General features: G+C 38.1%; 1 protein-coding gene across 1 annotated transcript; it reads right to left on the bottom strand.

The window, feature by feature from the left end:
* Positions 1-2,925: 2,925 nt before the first annotated feature.
* Positions 2,926-20,900, bottom strand: LOC106154056 (hephaestin-like protein). The gene is made up of 22 exons (XM_086998566.1): positions 20,818-20,900; positions 19,006-19,096; positions 16,295-16,419; positions 15,903-16,025; positions 15,515-15,733; positions 14,572-14,680; positions 13,685-13,885; positions 12,757-12,863; positions 12,293-12,473; positions 11,973-12,150; positions 11,208-11,319; positions 10,161-10,345; positions 9,735-9,870; positions 9,203-9,418; positions 8,760-8,876; positions 8,464-8,566; positions 7,646-7,823; positions 6,839-6,981; positions 6,357-6,490; positions 5,762-5,938; positions 5,145-5,317; positions 2,926-4,079 (listed from the first exon to the last, which is right to left on the bottom strand). The coding sequence occupies exons 1-22, from the start codon at positions 20,879-20,881 to the stop codon at positions 3,909-3,911; spliced, it is 3,243 nt and encodes a 1,080-aa protein (XP_086854692.1). The 5' UTR covers positions 20,882-20,900; the 3' UTR covers positions 2,926-3,908.
* Positions 20,901-25,374: the final 4,474 nt, after the last annotated feature.

Raw genomic sequence — 25,374 nt, 5'->3', positions numbered from 1 at the left:
TTTTACTTAAGATAAAACTCCAGTAGATTTTATTTTAAAACGGAAAAGTTTTTTTCTCTCTTTCAAGCACAAATACCTCAATTTTTTCTGATTCATTTTTGTTCGACTTTAAAACTTTTCCCCATGAGATGAAACTCCATTTTTTCATATTATTATTTTGGAGTTCTATACTGCGACAGCATTGACGATTTCAAAACTGTTGTGAACATGTGAACATTGGGAAACCTGAATATTCTGCTCACAGGCACACAACGCTCCCCCCCCCCCCCACACACACACACACACACGCACACACGCATATTTGCACACACACGTGTGCACATGCTCGGATACTGAAGTTTCGAAACAAGCCAGTCTTGTTACGTATTTCTTTGCTTAACTTTTCATCAATAAACAGTTTAAAAATTCGAGACTCGAATCACATTTAAAGACTACTAAAGGCAAAGGCACGAAATAATCATTTTGCAATGATCGAGGAAAAACCTTTCAATAATTAATGGTAGAAAATGATCCTCTGCTTTGAATAAAAGAAGACGACAAAGTCGACATTGTGCACTGAAGAAAAATTATCAACTATTTAATCAGCACCCGCGTTTATGGATAATCCTTTGAATGATGTTATAAAAAAACCAAGATTGTTAATTCACTTACATTTTAGTGGGGTGCTTCTTTACGGTTCGCTCCATTCAGTTCTCCCCGAAGACAAAAACAATACTGGCGTGTATCAACCACGAACTAAAGGGAAAAACTGTGGCGGACTATCTGGGTATTTTCATTGGTCCTGACTTGTCATTAATTTAATTAAAATTTATTTGGTGTAATAGATGACGGGGTTTATGGTCTGCAACGGTGCGTCGATGTACAGTCATTACTTACACCGATTTTTCTCTCTGCACTGGAGAATTTTTACTACGGACATATGGACTTCAAATAATGGGATATATGAGCACCGTGATTAAGCAATGCTGGTTTCTTTCCGCCGTTGCCTTCATGTCTTCTTCCCCTCAGATTCACCCCCGAGTTTCATTTCTCAATTCCTTCAACTCCCCAGACATTATGCACATTGTGCAGACCACAAAATATTTCCCAGACATGTTTACTGATTTTAATGAAGTCGCGGGCATGGGCACGCGGCTCGTATTAGCATGGTAATTGCTCTTATCTAACTTTAATTGGTTTTATTTAACGTCTGTGCAGTTATTGCACTTAACTAATTTTATCTAGACTTAATTGTCTAACTTAGATACTGTACAATCACAGGGCTGTCACGCCGATGTCTTGTATAAAAACAGGCAACGTCCTGGGAATTAAAAAGAGTTTTGATTTTTTTTAACTAAACTGTGATGTCGAGTTGATTTTCTCACCAGGCTAAAACCCAAGCCCGGAATCCTGAACCGGATCTAGAAGTTTCTGTAGTCGGATTGGAGTCCCTTATACCCGGCGGAATTATTATGAAGTCAGTATAAATTTTATATTTTCATGAGAATTAAAACTTTATCATATTCTGGTGAGATACATTCACAACAACAACAAAGGAATAATACTCATTATCATGATAATAACTCAGTTTAAATGGTAGTTAATGCATCTAATTTCATATTTTATATAGAAGACTCATTATAAGATATATTTTTCCATATATATGTATTCAATTATAATTATAGCCAAAAAGTAAATGGCTTTTACCACCTTTCACTTATAACATTTATACAATTCTCAACTTATTACATGTCATTATACAATGCTCTGGAATGATCCACAGATCCTTAGCAGATCCAGTTTTTTTTTTTTTTTTCTGTTTGGGTGTCCAGTTCACCCAACTCCTACCAGGCAAACCTGAGAGGGTAGCCGGAATAAGTCGCCTTACTCAGGGACGGATTGAAGCCGTCTTCTGGGTCTTCTGGAAGACCGTCAGATTTTCAAGTTTATATTGACAGGTATGTAATTTTTCTGTCGGAAGACGGTCAAAAAATTAAGGATTGACCAAAAAATTTGGAAAACTGTCAAAAACACCTCTGGAGCCGCCCCTGTTGCTCGATGGTTCTTTTATGCCATGCATTTTTTTTTTGTCTTTCCACTGATTTCAAAAGTTCATTATCCGGTCCGTTTCTGTGTCGTAGTGATGTGTGTGTGTGTGTGTGTGTGTGTGTGTGTGTATGTGAAAGGGGACGTCTTTCCTTCCAGAATCGTCACCCGTCGTAGGACGTTGGCATAACTGATCGTTTGGATATAGAAGATAAACCGGTCCCGTTTCATTTTTATCAGTCATAGAATTATATTATTAAGTAAACGGGTTACTGTTATATGGTATTAGGAATTTAGTTTAGGTTATTTCTCCTCAGTGGACTAATTTCAGATTTGAAATTCAACTCTGTAGTCTTTCGCGTTATAAAGTCAATGTTTTAGGTGCATTAGAAGTTAAAGGGATACCAAATGTTTGTATGATAGCCATATTTCACAATTAATACATTCTAAACAACCCATAGAAATTAAATAACATCTCAGCGACACATTACGTGGGGTCATACAATGTCCTAGCGTAAGGCACACTTGAACAATTATCACGTTGGACTTGTAAACCCACATGTACTCCTCTTTAGCCACACACTACTGGTTTCTTTCAAAATAATTTACATGGTGAAAATGGAGAGATAATTATTTTAACAGAGGGCTGAGCTTCCAGTAAATTTTCTTTTTGTAATTCACACCATTTGACAGTAGTATTTTAAGGGTTGATATGTTTTACGATTAGATCTTTATGCATTCGACAGAAGTATTCTACGCATTTATATCGATTTATTCAATCTTCTACTGTTGCACTTTATGTTCATACTTAATTGCCATCCATGAATATTGCTTGGTTTTTTAGTCCTAAGCTTGTCACGATGTCAATTTCATGTCTCTGCTTATATAGGCACAAAAAAAGAGACCACGCCGAGGAGTGTCATATACTTCCAACAAGGCAACTTCATCTGTTATTTCTGGTATACTAGTACCTGAAAAGTACTTACATTTAGATCTGCTAAACCAACCAATTTTTTAAGTTTAAAGGAACTAAAAAGTGAAAACAAAATTTGAAGACGAAACTTTATTGTTGACAAATACACCACTTGCGGTGATTTTGCGGTGATAAGGTACATTTTTAAGTTTATCTACTGTGGTACACTATTGACTGGTGTTACTTTTCACCTTAATATCCTCCATTATTTTAACAATGGGTTCTAAGTTGTATATCTGTGAAAAAATGCCTCTTAACTTTTATAAAATATTGTAAGTTCGAACCTTTCAGTATATAAACAAATTTAGCCTGTTGCAAGGATTTAATCGTTTTATTTATAAATTATAATTAGGTACGCGCGGTTCCAATCCACGTATTGTATTCAGAGCTGTAAAGCCCATGTCAACTAAATAAACTACCTTCATTTCAATTGATAAACACGGAGTAGACATTTTTGTGATAATTAACCATATTATTATGTTATATAAATATATGTGCATGCATATTCTTAGTTTCTGACCTCAAGCAAGAAAACGTTATTGATACCACTTCATGCGCATGCCCAGCTGTATCAGATATTACTTCTCCATTTTGATTGAGGGGGTGTGGATAGGGAACTGTCCCTCTGGCCTCCGGACCCCTCGAGAAAGGATGAATTGCCTGTTTCACAAAGAAACTAGGTCGTTAATGGTTTGTTCATTTAATTCTACTGTATTCCACGTTAAATCAGATCAGTCCAATTTTAATTTAAATGTACTAATACAGCATGGTTACATTTGCTTTATTCCCTTAAATTACTATGAACTAATCTTGAACCGAATTCTATCATTGTTTTTCATCTGAAAGCTTCCACAAATTTTCGGACGAGTGTTTTTGTTAAAAAGGCCCTCGTTGCTGTAATGGTCTCTGGTTATGCATCCTCATCATCCACACTGGAGCATTGCACAGGATCTTCTGATTTCTCGACTAAATACTGGGTAATCATGCCAGCACCCACGTGGTCGTCCACGTGACAGTGCATCAACCATGAGCCTGGGTCGTCTGCCAACATTGTGGCAACTTCAAATATACCGGGAAATACCTGTAAAAATGGGAGAGTGCCTTGGATTAATAATAATAATAATAATAATAATAATATAAACTTTCATGTCTGCAATTTACAGAATAATACATTATTTTTTTGGAGATAAATTATATTATAAATCTAAAATTCTTATACAGAATATTTAAAATATTACACTTGAGGGGGGCTTTTGAATAAAATATTTAGAAAATATTAAAAAAAAAACATTTATAAAACGTCTTTAAAAGATCAGTCTTGAGTTCCTTCTTAAAACAATGGTTTGTAAGACGGAATAGCAAAGGCAGTAGATTTCATTCTCCTGGTGCTGCCACACCAAATACTGAACGTCAATGCCTTGGAAAATCTCTCTCTCTTTCTCTCTCTCTCTCTCTCTCTCTCTCTTCATCCTTCTATATGTCCCTCAGTGTGTGTGTGTGTGTGTGTGTGTGTGTGTGTGTGCGCTTGTGTGTGTACGCGTACACAAATGTACCGAATATCGATCTATACATCTGACAGTCGAAAATGCACAGCTTTGCGAAGACAGTAGTTGTTGCGTAAAATATTAAGTCCCCACAATAAAACACGTGGTGAACAAATGTTCACAGTATTAATAAACGTTTCTACTCTCACTACTGAATAATTTAGGAGTAACAGAGCATGCAATGTGGAATTCACTATTTTAAAATCATAAATAAAAAAATATAGGAGAGGAATTCTTTCTGGAAAGAACTGCGCCTTGGAACAACGGTTTACAAGAATGTTTTATGTGATTTGTAGATCAGCATCAAACAATTTTTTCAAGGAATATTGAGCAAAGGCAATTACCCGCTTTTATCTTTGGAGAATGGCCAAATACCTTGCTTGCTTACGGTTTCGCAGGAATGGTAGTCTTAAGTAAAGGAAGTCCAAGATCCCATAATGCATTAGCACAGGATATGGTTAGAGAGAAGTGTCTGAGTCAGTATGGGACAAATCAGACTAACGTCACTTGTGATGAATAATATAGAAACGGACTGCGGTTCTAAGCGGGCTTTGATTCTTGTTAAACTGGAAAATGTATGCAAACAAACACTAAAATATTACCTCAAGCGTATCTCCTCTGTGTGCGCTCTCCGTGTTCCAGATGTACGAGTTCGCGTGAAAGTGCACCGTGTGGATATCCACGCGACCCCCGAAGCTAATGAAATACCAGGCCACGAGGTCGCATTCCTTCATATTAAACCCTGGGTCTCTGGCCGTGATAAGCCCGTTGATAGCTTCATCATGGAAAAGACAACAACAAATTATTCAGATACATTTTTAAATAATCAACATCATCGCTCAGGAGCCAAACATAAACAGAAACATTTACACACTCTTACGGACATTTTCTATAGCGCCCTGTAAAACCCCAATTCAAAGAAAATTGGTCCAAAATCATATAGGACCCTATAAGACATTTTTACATAGGGAACCTATAGAACGTCCCATGGACTGATTTAATTCCTATATAGACCTGAAGGTTTCTTGCGGAGTCCCGCAAGGTTCTATAGGAAAGTCCCGTAGGGACAAATCTACCGTGTAAACAAAGGAAGCGAAGAAGAAAGAAAGGTAAATAAATTGTCTATTATCACGTTATACGTAGAATTCCTAAGGTATTCGGGTCACATAAACAAATGAAATGAATAAAATAAAAAACAAGGAAAAAATAAGTTACATACGATGGAATCTGTTGCTTTCTAGGAATTCTGCGTCAGTCTTGTCTGGCAAAAAACCGGGATACTGTGGATGACTCATGATATTTTCGTCAAGATACCAACTATCGTTCTCATCGAATATGGTCCATAATGTAGCGATTTCTTTCTCCACATCGCGACGCTTGTTTTCGGAGAGTGTACCTGGAGCAATGTCAGTTGATTTAAATTCGTAAAAATCTAAACTAAAGTTTGATTTTATTTTTAAAACACAACATGCTCGTCATTAAAAGCATTCCAATGGATGCGGTTTTCTGTTTTCGCAGTGCGAAATGACAGTCGTTCTCATTGCACACGAATAATCACATTACATATTTACTTCCTTAACTTGACTTGTGGCTTTCAAATGTATTTACACCGTTCATTCAATAAAACTGATGAAATGTTTTAAATTATATGACTGCCGATATTGTGGTTGTTGCCCAAGCACTAATTTTAATTGTGAAGGGTAACGATAACTACTGTACATATGTTCTTTTTTAAGACTTTCATTTTTAAGGCGGGCATTAATTACCCGTAGTTTATTAACTAATAAATTAATTAATTTAATTCATGCATTTACCTTTCCTGCAAAGAGCCATAGGTCCAACCATACCGGATGCCAAGTCTTTCTCCAAGTTAACAGCAGAACGGTAGGCAGAGCTGATACAGTTTGGGTCGTTTTTGCCAGGACCAGAGGATTTCGGTACTTCCCATCTAAAAAAGGTAGTATTTATTTATGTTATTTTCCTCTGGGCAAGCTTTCTTTTCTTACTTGCCTTAAAATTTTAATTGCTATTTCTCTTATTCAAGAAAAATGTTACATGAACATAGGCTGCTCATCTTGGTTAATTATATGGTTATATATTAGTATTATATAATCATATTGTAGTGTAGTGTCATCTTGTATGGAGTGCCCGGTATATACACTGTACTTGGATACTAATATCTATTCAGTTTTGCCATTACATACTGCTCCATATTTTACAATAAAACAGATAATCATTCATTCATTTTACTATCTATACTCTCTGGGCCGAGATCTGTTAAGACTAGGAAGCTTACGTGTAAGTTTTTATGCCACCAGGGGGCACTCCCGCTGTTACATTGACCCCATCTTTGTAGGCGTGGCCTTCGTCTTCCTTGGAATACATCACAAGGTTGGGGTGAATTGAGTACGGGCGCGATGCCATGTTTTTAAATACGACCTGAAAACAGACAGCAGAAAAGAAAAGACATATGAAGAACGCTGGCATGCGAATAGGACAGCGTTTTCAGCATAAATGTTTTTAGAGACGACAGAGTGTATGTTTACCTCATATCAAATGTTAACAAAATAAACATTGCTTTATCGTACTATATACTGTCTGCAAAGAACCTACCCATGATTATGGATTACTTTTGGTTTAGTAAAAGAACAGTTTTAAAAACAGGTGTGATAGTGCACTTTCAAGGTACTTCGTGTTTCCTTAAAGGGATAATAACTCTTCGTTTTGGCCAAAAAATGAATTTTCCTGGAGTAAACAACAATTTTCCCATACTTACCAATGGGTAATGAATCCATTTGTACATTCAAAGTTAGTCCCTGTCTTATTTCTAAAAAGTTTGTTTTTTTGCTAAAATCTCTTAAGAGATTATAACAGAATATAGCCATCAATGGAGGTCACGTGGTCTGAAGACAAGCTCAAATATATCAGAAAAATAGCTATAACTGCTGTTTTTGTCGTAAAACAGAATATATTATATTTCACAATGTTTTTATTGTGAAATATAGACCTCCTACATAGAGTTATTATAGTAAAGTTTGTTTGAGGTAAAGAAAAAAGAAACAAAAAAGCGTGAAACAATAGTAAAAAAAAAAAAAAAACAAACCTTGATGGTATCTGTGACCTCTGCTTTTATGAAAGGCCCCATGATAGCAAGGTGTTCTTCCTCGGGACTTCGAGTCTTTTCCACGGTGAAGGTGGCGTCCGTGTACTCTCTGTACAAAGCTTTTTTATACCGGGTACCAAGGAATGGCCAATCAGTACGAGCAAACACGTACATCGTACTGGAAATAAGAGACCATTTCCAGACCCTATCGTACTAACTTTGGGTAGATCTATCTCCTAGGGGATTGTCGCTAAATTGCAACTAACTTAAGCGGCTTAAATGGCTGATAGGGGGTAAATAACTATCGTTTAGCCGCTTTAGTAGGCGTACCAGACATTGAGCCGCTTAAGCTGAAAGCAATTTAGCGAGAAACCCCTTGGAGATGGACCGATCCTGTTTGATCGATCTAGTTATGGGAATCCAGCCACTCAAAAGTTAGATTTGCTTGAATCCAAGATATAGCAGTAGAAACAGGAGTAATTATTTTATCTTTTTTTTTTTTTAAGAAAAAGTAGATGTATTCAGCCCTCTATTTAGTCGGTCAAACATAAGGAATGCCACAGTACCTGGATCATATGGATCAAATTTTGATTCAGAGCGGACATTCAGTCATTTTGCTCTTATTTTAGATTCCATATACATATTTTTTTATTACTGAAAATGTTTATATTGAGATAAGATTTACCAGAAATTTCGCCGTTATTATTGTTATTATTTTTTCAAGAACATGATAATCATTATGATCATTCTTGACGTTAAACATTATTATTATTATTATTATTATTATTATTATTATTATTATTATTATTATAAGGTACCTGGAAGGGTCTGTGATACTTTTTCCGAGAATCAGGTCAAATCTCCATGGCGCATACTCCCACATTCTCTCCACCACGGCTATATAGTACGTACGAGTGATGCCTATGACACAGAGAACATATGTCGGGTATGAGAGATTAATATGAGATAATATACTGACACCCAAGCGATATATGCAAGTCCAGCTCGACTTTCAGCGAGACAGGAGTTCAAGCCATATATCGCGTTAATATTGACATTTACAAATGTAGTTATAAAACAAAAAACTTTTAATATAAACACGCATTTTACATACCTTTCTCCGAGTGTGCAAGAGGATGCTTAAGGAAGAAATGACACTGATCCACTTTGTAGAGCGCCACCATTCCGGCCACATTGTTGTCATCGCTAGCGTCTATCAGACTCCATATTCCTACAGATAGCAAGGTATAGATAAATATATCACAGTGAAAGACAAAGTGGGGCAGATTGGGTATATATCTAGGCAAGATGCTTTTTGGAATCTCGGCTAAGTGGATTCCAAGAAAATGCATAGTTTGTCACCAGTGTGTCGCATATATAGTATGCTTTTTTTATTTTTGACAGCAACAATTTCAAACGTCATCTCTAACAACCGTGTCCTGCGTATCTTAAATATTATTTAAATGATTTTCTTTTTTACCAACTTAAATAGACAAATCGGTCTGAAACATTGAAAATTCTCGCTGTTTGACATTGACAAGTAACATTGGCGTCTACCTTTATTTACAGTTTTCATAGAGATTGTCTCTGTTGTACCGGGAAACAGGGACACGGCGTCTCGCGTATTCCCGTCAAATCTCGTGAACGTGTTGCCACTGAAGGTAGGGATATGCATGTCAATGACGTTTCCTATGGCAAGCAGACGCCATGTCACTTGATCTCCTAAACACATTGTTGGTTTAGGCAGGTTGCCATACGAATATCCGTTGATGCCTAAATAATAGTAATTATAAGGATAATAATTCAAAATTAAAATCAAAAGATTGTAGATTCACCTACCCAGTAGAGTCCATAAAATGGTAAGACAATAGAATATTAAATGGTATAAGAGAATAAGAACTAAAATGATTATATTACATAGACTGATATGCGTTTTCTTTAGGACAAAATTTCGTCGGCGTTGTTCAATTATACCGTCTTCGGTTCCAGCACCTGTATATCCCCGAGGTGAACATAATCAAAGCCAATTATTGTATATTCATATGTTATAATGAATCAAATAAAGAAGTTAGTCAGAAAAAACACTCACTGCTCATGATATTTGATTCCTCAAATCCGGGCGAGCTCGATGCAGAGGAGGAGGCAAACTCCAAGATGTTCTTCTCCAGTAACCATGACAGGTTTTCGTTGAAATTGGCGAAGAGCAGAGTGAACTCCATGCCTCGCTGAAAGGTAATTTAGAAGTGTTCATATAAAGTAGAGTTGATGATATTTGCTTTTTTATAAACCCTTTTTATATATTACGCATCAGTAAAACAAAAAAATGAACGTATTAAATATGCGAAGACTGCAAAAATCTGAACAGGCATCGTGACATATGCTTTTTTCCCTCAAAATAATGTGAATATAGAATTAAAAATGTGTCTTAAGAGTACATCTTATTTGTACCAAAAACAGTGATCACACGGTTAATAACTACTAGTACAAAAACCGCCTCTGCTGTCAGAACGCTTACCCTTGCCAATTCTCCTCGTCTGCAAACAACCAACGGACCAATCAGACCTGAGAACACATCTCTAACTGGGTCAATGGCGGAGTGATACATATATGTGATACATTTTGAATCTGCGCGCTCAGGTGCGTAGGACTCAGGCACGGTCCACGTGTAGGTACGGGTCTGTTGATAGCCCACTCCACCGTCTAGAATGATAATAAAAAATAACACCTTCACCATTCAAATAATAATTGAGTTTTCTCTTTCCCTTGATAGAGTTGATCGATAATTCCTGTAGAAAAAGATATGGCAAGTCTATTTCTCTTATTTAAAATAAGTGGTCAGATTAAAATGCACAGTAACAAATGAGTGAAACCAGGAAACAAAATGGTAAAGCTATAAGGAATTATAAATCAAACTTGCATATATTTAGTGGGTTTTAGATTTTGCAAAGGCGTTTTCTTTAATTGTTTTTGCTCTAACTTCTATGAGAAGGAGCTTGGTTGTGCCAAATAATTTCTGCGTCATTTGGTGATCAGTGCTTACTGTGGGTGAAGGGCAAATACAAATTTTTGGTGAATGGAATTATATAATGTACGCAACAAAGTTACGAAGTACTTTACCTACTGATGTAAGAACTGCAAATGTCTTGTAAAATTTTAGTAGACCTTATACTTAAGTTTAAATATATAGTAATTGATAAAAAAAGTTTAATTATATTAAATATTTCTTCCTATAAATATATATTCATTATAAATAGTGATTCGTAGAATTTAGACTAAAGATATGCAATGTGTAATTTTTCTCTCTTGGCTCGTAAGGCGCATTGAGATTTTAATGGAATGCGCCATTGAAAAAACTATTATAATTAACTTGACCCACCTGGTGTTCCGTCATTATAGACTTTTAATAAACAATTGGTAGTTTTTCGCTTTTAATTTGTAAGGCCCATTGAGATTTTGAGGGAATGTGACATAGGCAAAATTCGCTATTTTAATAGCGTAGTCCAAATAGTATTCAAAAACATTGACCACAACAACAACAACAACAACAACAACAACAACGCACCTGGTGTGCCGTCATTGTAATCCTCTCCCTCGTTTTGTTTGTCGTACTTCACTCCACGAGGATGAATGGAAAATCGTCTTCCCGAGCTGGGCGCAAGGTTTTTGAAAACAACCTGTAAACAGAAAGCAGAAAGGCTGTGACAATCTAGCTTCTGTGTTTATTTTATTTATTTATTTATTTATTTATTTATTTCTCGCCATCAATTTCTCTGGATATCAGATTTTGAAAATGCTGAAACTGTAGATTTGATCACAGTTATAAGTAGGTCACCGTCATATTAGGCTACATCCAGAGAGACCAAAGTTAGAAAATTACCCTGTATCTGTTTCGCAAATAATCTTAAGTTCTGGTGTTCTAAACTATGCAATGTCGACATTACAGTATCGTCTACGAGATCTCCAAAATGACTGACCCACAAACAATGTATTAGACACAACCACGTGGATTACTGTAACTACGAAGACCCAATTCCCATACAATCCATCGGACTACATTGATCGACCCAACTTTGGGGGCATTCACGCTAAGTGCAATATGTGAAATCGGTTTAATTGTCTGTCACGCTCCCTCGAGCAGCTGGGGTGTATTTAACTGTCGTGTTTATTGATGTTAATTGCCCCCTAGCTGCTCAAAGCCCGACTAAAAAGAGGTGAGCTGCCTTTAAGATCATTTTTGAAACACCTCGCAGTCGTCAAGGTCCTGATAACCCAATAAAAGGACTCCAGACGTTTTATGAAGCAGGCCTTGCAGGACTAAATACCATACCTTAATAGTGTCTCCTGTCTGGGCAGCAATCTCGGGGCCAAGAAGACCATAATGGTATTTGGACAGTGGTCTTCGTTTTACCGTCGTAAATGTGTCGTCTGTATGCTCTTCATATAAGATCTTCCAGTACGTACCGCCTATGCGGTTTGAATTTTTTGTAAAGTATTTGCTGGACTCTCTGTAATTAGAGAAATATTCATACCAAATGATGTTCTTATACATTATTCATTTTTTTATTACAAAATCTTTCAACATAAATTGCACTTGCAATTATGGAAACGGTTTGAGACGATTTTGGGCAACACCATAAGACCACTTACTGGCTTGGGTCTTTGAGGAAAGCTAATCCACGTTCGTATCCGTTCAATCCGGAACCCCCGTCGTAACTCCATCGCTTCTCCACCGCTGCGATGTAATAAGTCCGGGTATGGCCACCCAGAAAGCCGTAAGGAGGGGGTTTGCCGCACGAGGGGCTCACGTGAAGGAACGCCTGCTCTCCCTCTGAAATGACCAACGTGATGTATACAGTAAGTGGATGAAGGGATAGCCATTATTCAATATGAGAATCGAAGTGTCATAGCATGATGGAGCGCCTTCGGGGTGTCACACATTGATAATAAAATAACGGTTTTATTTAGCAAAACGTACCAGCACAATGTTTTTGTACGTTCTGTGACACTCTGGTATGGATATAAAAAGAGTGCTTATCCCCTTCTAGTATTAACAATATTAAGATACGAAGCATGTGCCTTTATATACATGGTGTGTTTCTGTGATTGTTTACCAAGATGATGATCAGCCGTTTGACATTTGATAATCCACTTTCCCACATCTCCCGCCGTCATGTACGCTGCTGAGAACTTGGCGGCGAACAGCGCGATAACATCAGTTCTGAAAATAATGAATAACTTTCATAATGATATTGATATTGTGTTGTGGTACAAGCGAATTTGTTACAAAGGATATGACCTTAAGGGCGTATTCCCAGAGCTTTTAGATCGATCTATCCCCGCGGGGAGTCTCACTAGATTACTGTCAGATAATCCGGCTTAAATGTCCGTCCCGCCTACTACAAGCTGTAAGAGGGTAATTAACTTTCGTGCCCGCTCGGCTGACAGCTATTTAGCGTGAACATCGAGGGAGTTAGGTCGATCTAAAGTAGATCGATCTAATTTCTGGGAATGGGGTCTTAGTGTCTCAGCTGTACAGTTATACTGGTGCAGCAAATAGCATGTTAAACAATTCAAGCAGTATAAGAGAGATATGCATAGAGTTATACTGGTGAAGACATGTACAGTCCATACATTGCTATAGGTGTATAACCTGTATAATACATTCTGGAAGAATTGTGAAGGGACATAAAACGGGTGATACGAGCCCACGACAAGTTATAATTTAAGTAATGAAACAAATAAAAAACAAACAATTAATTTGAATGAAAAATCTATAAATACGATTATATAATTTTGACTCAACAATTTAACAAGGGTTGATTTGAGTTATGCTAAGAAAATAAAGTCATTCCCGACCCCCACCCTCCACCCCTATCCCGTCATGGCCACGAGGCTCCAGCAACTGTCACCTGTGACGATTTACAACAGTCACCAGGTCTGGTCAACGCAATAATTTCCAAATGTTGGGAATCATTAGAGTACTCACCCCCTTGATATTCCAACCCCCACCTACCCCCTACCCCCCCCCCCCCCCCTCACCTGTGATGATTATACTCCAATACATGACCGTTGATAGTCAGGGAGTGAAGATCGTCTTCGTTGCCCAGTCCTATCATGTACCACGCCACTCTGTCACCAGAGCAAGCCTCCAAGCCAGGGACGTTCCCGTAGATGTAGCCGTTGATAGTGTGGAACTTGGTGGCGAACGATGGAGAATTCTGGTCTGCTTGTGGTGCGAACCTGCAGATGGTTTAGAATACTGTTAAATGTGTGGCAGAAGTGGACAAGACAGCAGAAGATTCCTCATCATTATGTGGCACGTGTGGGAGCCTTCTTTTTTGAGAAAGTTTTGGGACTAGGTAGAAAAAAGGCTACCTCATTCCATAATTTTCGTAACGCGTTTAATGCTCAAAAAGATATCATTCCTATTACTATTATTACATGAACTCTTGTAACGCCGAGATATATCTTCTCTGGACCGTTAACTTTTTGTGAACCAAACATGCGTTGCAAAACAGGGAGTTATTTTCCCAAGACCAAAAAAAAAAAACAACACAAGTTCGCTTCTTGATGTTTAGACCGTGTCGAAAACGAGGCTCCAGGAGGTGACTCTCTTACGCAGTAGCCTGGCGATTGGCTTGTAAGTTTCTCAGAATGGGCCGGTGTAATCGTTAAACGTGACAGAGAGTCCCCCTAGACAGAAGGTTCGCTTCCCATCGATTTGTACAGGTAAGACTAGCCTTAGATTTTGGCCACTTAGGGCAGGCTAACCCTAACCGTTATAACTAAATGGAGGGCAAACCTTCTGTAACACGGATCCGGTTTCGTTACACTGGTCCGGTTTATAAGTGTACCGCTCGATTCCGAAAGGTCCTAAGTGATTTCAAACAGTTTTTACACACATTTTCAGGTGGTAAAGTACTTGCCTTGCCACATTCTCCTGGAAATACCAGCTCGCTGACTCGTCTATGATGTGTGATAGCAATATGTACTCTTTGTCCACGTCACGCCGTTCGTTATCATCGTCCAAGGTGCCTAAATGTGTAACAAATACAAATATATTATGGCAAAAAATAACAATAAAATAAAAACATGAAGAATATTACCAAGTATTTGACAGAAAGCAAAATCTGTACTCATAAAAATAATACAAATTCGTATTGAGAAAGTTGTCAACAGTTCAATTTATCAGCAGCATGCCTAGAATATCTAATGTAGTCACTGTGGATTAGAATTATATATATGTGACGAAACTATTGGCTTGTCTTCGTCATGTTACGCGAGGTAGCAAATACAACTCAGATATTATCTTTCTTATTATTTATTAGACTACTGTCCAGTTATTACCCGCGCCGCTTCCTTCATTTCTATTCCTACCTCATGCAATCTCTAGCGGCCTTCTCCCTGTTTACACTAAGCGCAGTTGTATAAATACCATAAGAGCATGTCAATCAACTTAAGTTACTCTACTAAACACTCCCCGCTCTTATTCGCTGCACGCTGTCACTTACTAACATTACATATAGTATACTACGGAAGTATCCCACAAGCATATTTCTCTACATGCTCTGCATTGCTACTTGTTTCTCACGATTTCGCACTTAAAAGTGATAAAATCCCTCAAAAGTAATACATATTTCCTTCCGAAATAACTGGAAGACGTGGAGGTCTAAATAGACCACAACTCTTTAGGTACCAAGTTATATATCATCTGCAACCGTACAAAACATCGATAATGATTTAAGAACAGACAAAAACTGCTTCTCTCTCGAGACAAAAAAAAGGGATCTGGCACGAAACCCCCATCTACAATACCTCTAATACAAGAGAAAAAAACAGAAGCACAGATAAACGGTAAATGACAGTCACCTGGTCTACATATCACCAAGATTCCCATCAGCCCCGACTGCACGTCCACAATGGGGTTAAGATGGCTGTGATAGGTCCAGGGAAGACAGTCGGGGTCACCCGTGGCAGGAGCACCCTTAAGCTCATCTGACAGCAGCCAGTCAAGAGTGATGGTTTCTCCAGGCATCACCCTGTCGTCCAGTTTGTCATCTCCTGATGTACCGTCTGTATACAGCGCCCCTAATAATAATAATAATAATAACAATTTCTTAGTCTCATGTGGAGGATATGGCGTAATTCCTTAGTCGACTACATGTAGCTATTGCTGCCTCTGCCAGGTCTCTTTTAGTCAAGAAGCAAAAGTTTTCCACGGATTTATACAAAATGAAGCTTTCTTGTCGTTTCATACCTTCGTGTTTTTTCAGATAGGCGGCGCCATGGGGATGCATGGTGTAGGCTCGGCTGCCCATGTTTTTAAATTTGATCCGGATGATGTCGGAGATATGGCCTCGAAGGGTCGGACCCAGTAGACCTTAAACGACAAGAAATATCAAAACGTTTTTCTTTTTCAATGACAGCGTGTAATAATAATAATGTACACGGTCTTTGTGGTAATTTTAGTTAAAATGTAAACCCCAATAATCAGTTATAAATAATAACCACCTCTTTTTAGTTCAACTATACACCAAAATCGCCACTTATTCAACAACCATTGTTTAAGACTTTGCCCACCCCCTCCCCTCTCCTGCCCCCCCCTCCCACCCCCTGCTTTGCATACAATGCAAAGTAAAGTGAACGTACCGAGGTGCTTCGAATGGGGTTTTTCCTCGGTGAAGGTGTCGTCCGTGTATTCCCTGTATACGGCTTTCTTGAACACCTTCCCGAAACTGTTTGGATCAGAAGTATCGAGGTACTTGGCGGCATTACTGAAAAACACAATGAATAACTTTGAAATTTTCTACAGATAATGCTAGCTGAGTAAAGCTCTTTTCATAGCGTCTAGATAAAATTATGCAACAGTGATTATTGACTTGACGGCTAAATAATGAGAGTTAGACACCATTAAGGTTAGTTCCACCTCTATTCTTACATGTATATCGCAATCAGACAGTAAACAATCATTTTCGAGATCAAGATCCGTAGATGGCGGGCAACAACGCAGTGAATGACAGACCTTACTGAGTCTGGAAATAAAGGAGAGCCCTGTTTTTTTTTTGTTTTTTTTTTCAACATTCGTCTAACTTTTTTGTAGCTGTAATTCATATAACTCGTCACATCCATATTTTCATGCTTGAAGAGGCTTATTACTTTGTGAAGAACAATAGTATAATTTACAACTATTTTAGGGAGGCAGAACCCCCTAACAGACAGGAATGAGCCGGCCATGTTTGATCTGCAGATTTGATAGAGTGAATTCAGAACAGATGATCCGCGGACTAACTGATCCGCCAACTTAATATGGCCGACGCCACTAAAAAGCGATGCTGCTAATTCTCTGATGGTCTCCCGGCCAACACGTGCGCCATTAAACGGTTTAAAACTCAGGTACTAGGTTTAATTTGCTAGGCCCGTGTGTGGAGGCGGGGAGACCATCAGGGGATTAGTCCGCGCTGCTTTTAAGTGCGTCGGCCATATCAAGTCAGCGCTGCATTGGGTCCGCGAATCAACTTGTTCTCTTGTTCTGAAAGCGTTATTCTTCTGCAGATCAACTTTGGTTGTGAAAGCGGCCTCAATTGGCGCCACTGTGCCCAGTTCTGCCTCCAGGCCGCATTGTATGAACACGACATAGATTGACAAGCAAGTAAATTGCAGCTTACCACTATCTTTTTAGAGACTTGATAAGAATGATCAGCCCTTATGTACAGCATATGTTATTAAGTTCAGCTTGCAGTACTTGTCTTTCTAATTGTACAATAAAAACACGTCCGTAAGGCAGTGACATGTCGAGTTATCAAAGCTGTGGTCACGTTCAACCCCTTCTGAGCACCAGCACTATTCATTATTATTATTATTATTAATTAATTAATTTATTTATTTATTTCTATTTTTTATTCTTTTATTTTATTTATTTATTATTATTATATATATATATATATATATATATGTTTTTGTAACTGCTGTGAATACACGACCCCATGTCCCAAAAAAAATCACGAGGAAAACAAAATAAAGCTGTTAGGCTGTGACAATGTAACGTATGCCTATGTTTTGTCTTAGACCCCATTCCCACAGATTTTAGATCGATCTATCCCTGTGGGGAGTCTCTTTAGATTACTGTCAGCTTAGCCGACTTAAATGTCTGTCCCGCCTACTAAAAGATGTAAGGGGGTAATTAACCACCGTGCGCGCTCGGCTGACATCAATTTAGCGTGAACCCTCAGGGAGTTACGTCGATCTGGATGGCTCGATCTAAATCTATGGGAATGCAGTCTTAGTTTGGTGGTGTCACGGGGTGGGTGGGGTCTGTCGGCAGGACAACCCTTCGACCACGGGTACAAGGGGGTTGAACCCCCAAGACTACAGTACATTGCATTGTTTGATAACCCTGACATTTTTTTTTTTCACACACACACACACGGTACACTTAAAATAAAATTTGAACCGTGTAACTACAAACCTTGGGTTTGTTTGTCACAAATGTGTCCATGAAATTAAGAACATGTGTTGAGCTTACTTAAGCAACATTAAAATCTGCACAGCGTGTGTGAGCATAAGCACACATTTCTTGTACAGATGTCACCTTAATTAATTAAAATATGAACTGAAATTGTAGTTTATTTTAGTGAACTGAGTTCATCTTGGTACATAAAACAAACTGTTTGACACCGTGCCCTGATATATTTGCACTAATTAACGAACATCTGCCACTTGCAGAGGTAAAAATAGATTGATAAATTAGACAAGGACAGCTTATTTCCAGACCTGGATACGCAGATTAGCACAGTAAATGTTTACTGCAATGATAAAACAGTTTGTTTCATTGACCGCAATGAAAATGTATTAATTGTCTCTATCTGCAAAGAATTCCATACAAGAACCTTGACTGTGTCAAAATGAATGATGAAACGGTTTGTTAATATTACCGTTGCCCGTGCCATCCAGTAGCATCCAATTAAAATGCATTTAGTGTCTCTTCAGGCAAAGAATATCACATAAAAACCTTGGCCGTGTCACTACGACCAGAAATATATACATATAAATGTCAAAGTAAAACTCATAATTCAATTTAGATAAAAAGTGAAACGCCCCTTGGAAAGTCTAGTGAACATAATTATATACAATGTTTTTATGCTTTAAACACATATTATTTTACTATATAATTAAGTATTCCAAAAATCGTTTCTACGTCTCCTACGAAAACTCCGTGTGCTTTTAATGAGTGTAATATTAATATTAACCTATCTACGCACTTTTGAATCTATCGTGTGGAAAAATCCTAACTGAATATTTCCACGCAAAAGGCCAAAAGACACCGGTCAACGAGCAGGGTAGAAAGTCCAAAGGCCATATACCTGTCTAGACGACTGTGTACTTGATTTCCCAGCGGGGCGAAGTCCCAGTCTATCTCCTTGACTGCTACATAGTGATGACGGACTAAAGCATCTGAAAACAACCAGAAAAGAGATCAAATTAGTTTTCAAAGAAAACCTACGTGCAGATTTCGCCAAAGAGACGTATGTTGACCTTGTGTAAAAGATTGGTTTTCGTAAAAAATAGTTTGACGAAAATAATTGACCTGAAACATATAGATGGACGTTTACATCACCCCAAAGCCTTTTAAAAAGTCAGGGACTCAAAGTTTCCCTCTTTTTCCATTACATACATTGTTTGCCAATAGCTGGTGTTTTCGCTATTTGACTTCATAAAATATGAAGAGTAATTAAAACTTTCAGTTGTCAAAACTTGTCATAGGAAATTAATGGAAAAGTATCGCAATCGCATTTAAAAAATTCGTTTGCTTGTGTCCCACGACAATAGTTATCTTCCTCGGTCTTTGAATAGATGAACAATTCGGTGTCATTTGTCACCGTGGACAAGTTGATGTTTTTTGTTCCTTTTTCCGTGTTCAGCTCAGAACAGGACTGAGTACCGGATTGCGTGTAAAAAAGAGATTTGAAAAAAATGATTATTGCCCTCCACGTGGTTCAAACACACAACCCTGTGTTCTCAATGCTGCGGCAGATGTCTCCATTATCCGACTACTGGAGGTTTAGGAGAGACAAAGGTCCTCTTCGCATGGAGGGTTATATCTTTGTGACACTGTAGTGACGGCATGCTTTAAGAGTTTGACAACTTCATAGCCTGTCAAAAAATATGATGATAATAATAATAAAATAGTCGTCTACACTCTGGTTCAAACCCGACTCGAGAAGTTGTAAACTTCTTGCCCGACTTAACATAATCGCCGCGCTCGACGAGGCCAATATCAGTCACGTCCACTCAAACAGTAAGAAGTTAAAACACAGAGTTGTTGGGAAAGGAAGAAAAAATTACCAGAAAGAGCACCAGAATGGCCTGGTAGTGTTTTTATTTTAGTTGTCTGCAAGTCTATTTCTGCTGTCAAACCGTTGCTGTCAAAACTGTCGGACCAGATTCGGTAACTCTATGTGCTTTTATAGCAATTAGGATTTTCAGGATTAAAAGTAAAAGGTTTAGAGCTTTTGTCTAGTCAAGCGTAGGTTTTTAATCTCTCTCTCTCTCTCTCTCTCTCTCTCTCTCTCTTTTATTTCAGGGGCGGATTGAGGCCGTCTTCTGGGTCAGATTTTCAAGTTTACATTAACGGGTGTCTAATTTGTTTTCTCTGTCGGAAGACGGTCAAAAATGGAGGATGGATCAACAAAGATGATTTGGAAGACTGTCAGAAAATATATCCGGATCCGCCCCTGTTTTATTATTATTTTTTTATCATTCATAATTCATACAAACGTTTGCTATATATTTGCAAGTTAGCCTATGAAAAAAGGCCTTATAAGGAGGAAGAAATTGTTCTTCGAACACTGGCAGTTAAATAAATATAAACAATACACTACGGTCATTGTCCAGGCAGATTTCAACAGTTAAATCCACTAAACTTTAATTATCCTAATTTAATACTATGTTAAAACTGGATCACATTTTCACTTTTTTCTCTTCCTTATTTACTGCTTGCAGTAACACAAGCAATAAGAAATGGTTACATATACTGTAAACCAGTAGACAGCTAATACAAGAACGGAAACAAGATCGCTTCCTAAAAAACAGTAAAGCCATTGAATTGCAATGATACAGCAAGAATTTTTTTAAAAAGAAAATGAAAAATTGGCAAATTAAATGGCAGTACTTACCGACTTTCGTGACGGAATTCAAGCCTATCACCGCGAGACACAGCAAGACGATATGAGTTCCCATTACATTGGCTGCACCAGTCTCTTGGGTCTTCTGGGAGACTGGCTACGACGACTTATATATATATATGTATACATATATGCAAATTACCAATAATCCAACAGCAGGTGGCATGAGCAATTCCCTTAGTACCCTCTGCTGCAGAGATCGAATTTAGCAGTAAATTTAGTTGTGAGAAAAGCGTACACTCAAACACTTTATTTTCTATTTTGTGGTTTGTTATATTGTCAGATTCGTACGCCGTGGGTGGAGGAACGTTGGTGGGGGGGGGGGGGGGCGCAGTTAACAAACCACCCTTTTTGCTGGAAAAATGTTTTCAGTCACAATTTGAGCTAGGTTCTATGCAACGCGGTAAAAGGGTCCACTACACTAAAGAAAAAGAACCTCCTTTAAAAGTACTGGCAATAGGTCTGTTTATATTATATTATATTATATTATATTATATTATATTATATTATATTATATTATATTATATTTCTGAAAGACGAAGGCGAACTCTGCAGAAGTGGCTCAACCTGTAGACAACTACTGGACCCAACTACACTTTGACTGCGTTCCCTTAAACCCATCTAGCTGAATGGATCTAACTCTGCGGGGTTTCCAACTTAAGTGCTTTCACCCTTATATGCTTAATTGTCTGACACGTCCCTTTGAGTGTTTGGGGGAGGGGGGTAACCGACTATCATTAATTGACTATCGTTAATTGACTATCGTTAAATACCCCTTAGCAGCTCGAGTAGGCGTGCCAGACATTTAAGCCGCTTACACTGAATGGAATTTAGCGAGAAACCCCTCAGAGTTAGATGGTTCCAGCTAATACGTTGGTTTTATGGGAACGCTCCCTTTGTCTAGCATGGTGCAATGTAACACGGGGACACCTGGTAAAGGGTGGTCCCGAATACCGCTGTTATATAAGTTACTGAGGGAGACTTACAACATGTAGCAATGAACGGAACATATGTGGTATGTTTAGGTACAATTTCGTTTACCAAAAAAAAAAAATCTGGCGCCTCCTTTGTACTTTTGCGTTGATACGTGCAATTTGCCGTTGGCTCTTGTGGCTAATATCAGTGTGTTTTTCGAAGACGAGAGAGAGAGAGAGTGAGAGAGAGAGAGAGAGAGAGAGAGAGAGAGAGAGAGGGTGAGAAAGAGAGAGAAAGAGGGAAAGAGAAAGAGGGAGATAAAGAGAGAGACAGAGCGAACGTCGGGGTGCCAAATTGCCAAATATTATAATAAAACATTTAAATAAAATTATTCCACAAAAGTGGCGGTTTTTTATCACATGATATATTATGGATCAAAAATTGTAGAAGTAGTCAATATGGTCAGTTTTTTTTAGTTTTTCGCATGGAAAGTGCTGTTGTGCAATTTTGTCTATATCAAAACGCAATCAGAGAGGAATGTACTGGCTAGCTTTATCGTCCTGCTATCACTCCTTCACCCTATTGTATTTTTCCATTAAATAATACGATGAATAAATTATCTATAAATCTATTCCTTCATGTTATTTCTTTTTCATCTTTGTCCGTGTGTGTGTGCGGGGGGGGGGGGGGGAGGGGGGGGGGGAGGGGGGTATGACTGAAAGCAGCAGAGATATGCTTTACCTGTATGCTCCACCACACGTTTTACATAACCAGTCAGGCTGCCCACATTCTCAAAGAAAACTGTTCCATCGGTTTCGAAAAAAAAAGTCATCTAAGAAGATGCCCTCAGGTCATGTATTATTCACATTAAGTCAGACGTCGCTCTTATTTTTGCCTGACAAACTTTTTATTACAACCTTCTGTTCTGCGTTTGAATCCAGACAGTGATAGGTAGTTAATAGCCATCCAGCTGATGTTATATTTTAAAGTTTCAAACATGCAATAAACTTAATTGTATTCTTTCGCACCGTATTGTATTGTATTGTATTGTATTGTATTGTACTGTCATTCACACAACACACAGTCTGAGGTATTTGACGTTATCTCGTCTTTCTGTTCTGGAATAATTCTAAGAACTGACAAAAAACCTTTGAAGAAGACCCCTTTCACAACATTCACGCACTTCAGTTCTTCGGTGAAAGGTTGTGAAAGGTCTACTACAGCACAGGCAATAAACGGCACCCAGCTCCGCCCATCCAATAAACCTGCCCATCAAATGTGACAAACGTGACCGCAGCGGTCACACTGAGCATGTGCGGACAGCCAAGGTCAATATGGCGGGTATACCGCCCTGATGCTGTCTGATGTTGTCTGAGCATGTAAAGAATGGTACACATGCACTGCTGGTATATCAATCAGTAATTGCAGTAATCAGCAGCTGGATAATGTGGGATAACAACCGACGACGTCCTCAAATAACCTGATGCAATGTTAGCCTAACTGCATACTGATAATGAAATGGTCCGGGGTTTTTTTATTTCAAATAAAATAAAATTTTCATCTGTGCACGAAAATCGGGATGGTAACTCTCTTATTAAGAGCCAGGGGAAGGGGAATAAAATGTTTAACTGTACCGTGATGATCACTGGGTAACACTAGAGTGGGTCTCTCCTAAACACGAACAACACGATGATAGCACTGTTTTCTGTGACAGCCTTGAGGAAGAGAATTAAAAATGACATTCCAAGCCGTATTGCTGTCTGTCCTCTCACGTCCTGGATTTCATCTGGTTAAGACCCTCCGTGCGTGGAAATTGGGATAGTAACTTCACTGTTCAATTTTTTAATAAACACCCAGGACGTTGTATCACCTTTGAATACGTTTTTTGTTCTCTCATTTCACCATAATATCTTGTTTTGTGTTTGTTCTTGCTCCCTCCTTTCTCTGATGTTTGACCTTTAGTACGTGTATATTGTGCTGGTAATTTATCATACGAATACACACTAATTTTTTTCACCAGTAATTCTTTAAGATTTAATTATCTATCTTACATGATTATTAATTTCCATGTGGATCGAGCAATGGTTCGTGAGAGGGAGGAATTGTACTTTTTCTTCTCGAGAAAAAAATGGAAGGAAGTAAAGTCCCTTTTTTTAATATAAATGTACAAGACTGGCTCAGGATCCACTCTTGTCACAACTAAAGGTTCACTCCATTGGTTTGAAAATTTACCCAAATGCTTATTGTGTTCTCTCATTTCACCATAATATCTTGTTTTGTGTTTGTCTTTGCTCCTTCCTTTCTCTGATGTTTGACCTTTAGTACGTGTTTATTGTGCTGGTAATTTATCATACGAATACACACTCATTTTTTTCACCTGAAGTTCTTTAAGATTTATTTATTTATTTATTTATTTATTTATTATTTTTTCTATGTGTACATATGGGTCGAGCAATGGTTCGTGAGAGGGAGAAATTGTGCTTTTTCTTGTCGAGAAAAAAGAATGGCAGGAAGTAATGTCCCTTTGTTTTTTGTTTTTTTAATCTAAATGTACACGACTGGTTCAGGATCCTCTCTTGTCACGGTACCACGTGCGGTTTCACGGTTTAAGGTTCACTCCACTAGTTTGAAAAATTTCCCCAAGTACTTATTTTTGCCATCCACAGCTTCTTATAAATCTTACATACACATTAAAAAACGATTTAAGCCCTCAAATGATTTATTCTGGAGCGTACTTGATGTTGATATTTACATAGGAAGCATACAGGAAGATGGTCGCTGCTATAATGACTGGCCAGTCATTTTAAGCTAACACCAAACTTTTATCAAAGGTCAAATCCAAGTGCAGATAGGGATAGATAAATGATATTTTCCAGGGAAAATCCATTATGGCGGGTACATCTCATGCAGTGTGTCTTTAATAAATCCAACACGACATCGCAAGCAGAGATTATTAATACTCACGCACTTTGTTCTAAAGAATGAATAGGACTAAGTTTATAAATTACTTCATTCGTGTAGATATGTTTTTCAATAGACCAAAGGGTGCTTTTGTCATTTTTATTCGGCTATATTGTTGCTCTGTCGCCTTCGCACAGCAAAAAAAAAAGTATCACTCTCTACCAGAGCGCAGCTACATGTAAATGATGACGGCAATTCGGTGCGAAATTTGTCATTGATCGCAGTGCAGACATGTACACAGAATTAGCCAGAAAAAAAATTATGGGAATATGTTTAATATGTTTAATATATGACCTGGAAGAGGTTTAAGAGAGACCTCAAGTGCTTTTTACAGATTTTCATAGAAGCACAGCGAGGTTTCTCTTTAATTGCTATCAGGTCAGAAAGAAGCTTCTATATAATTAATGTTTGGTAACCGGTGACTTTGTAAGCCCATAGGGCTGGGCCGTTACTTATATAATCACATTATTGTATTATATTTGTATATATTCGGCATTGTCACGAAAATAAATCCATTTAACTAACTATACGTGAAAAGTGATAATACATGTATGGACATGGTAAAGGGTAACAGAGCATGGCGATCACAATGAAGCAACTCGCGTTGAAGAGAGACACGAACAATCGTCATCTCCGACACGGTTCTATAACCACAGTCCTTCACAATCATCG

This window comes from Lingula anatina, unplaced genomic scaffold, assembly GCF_051362555.1.
Source record: "Lingula anatina isolate TDL-2025a unplaced genomic scaffold, LinAna3.0 unanchor82, whole genome shotgun sequence".
Taxonomy (NCBI): Eukaryota; Metazoa; Brachiopoda; class Lingulata; order Lingulida; family Lingulidae; genus Lingula; species Lingula anatina.
This window is presented reverse-complemented; position numbering and strand designations above follow the sequence as displayed.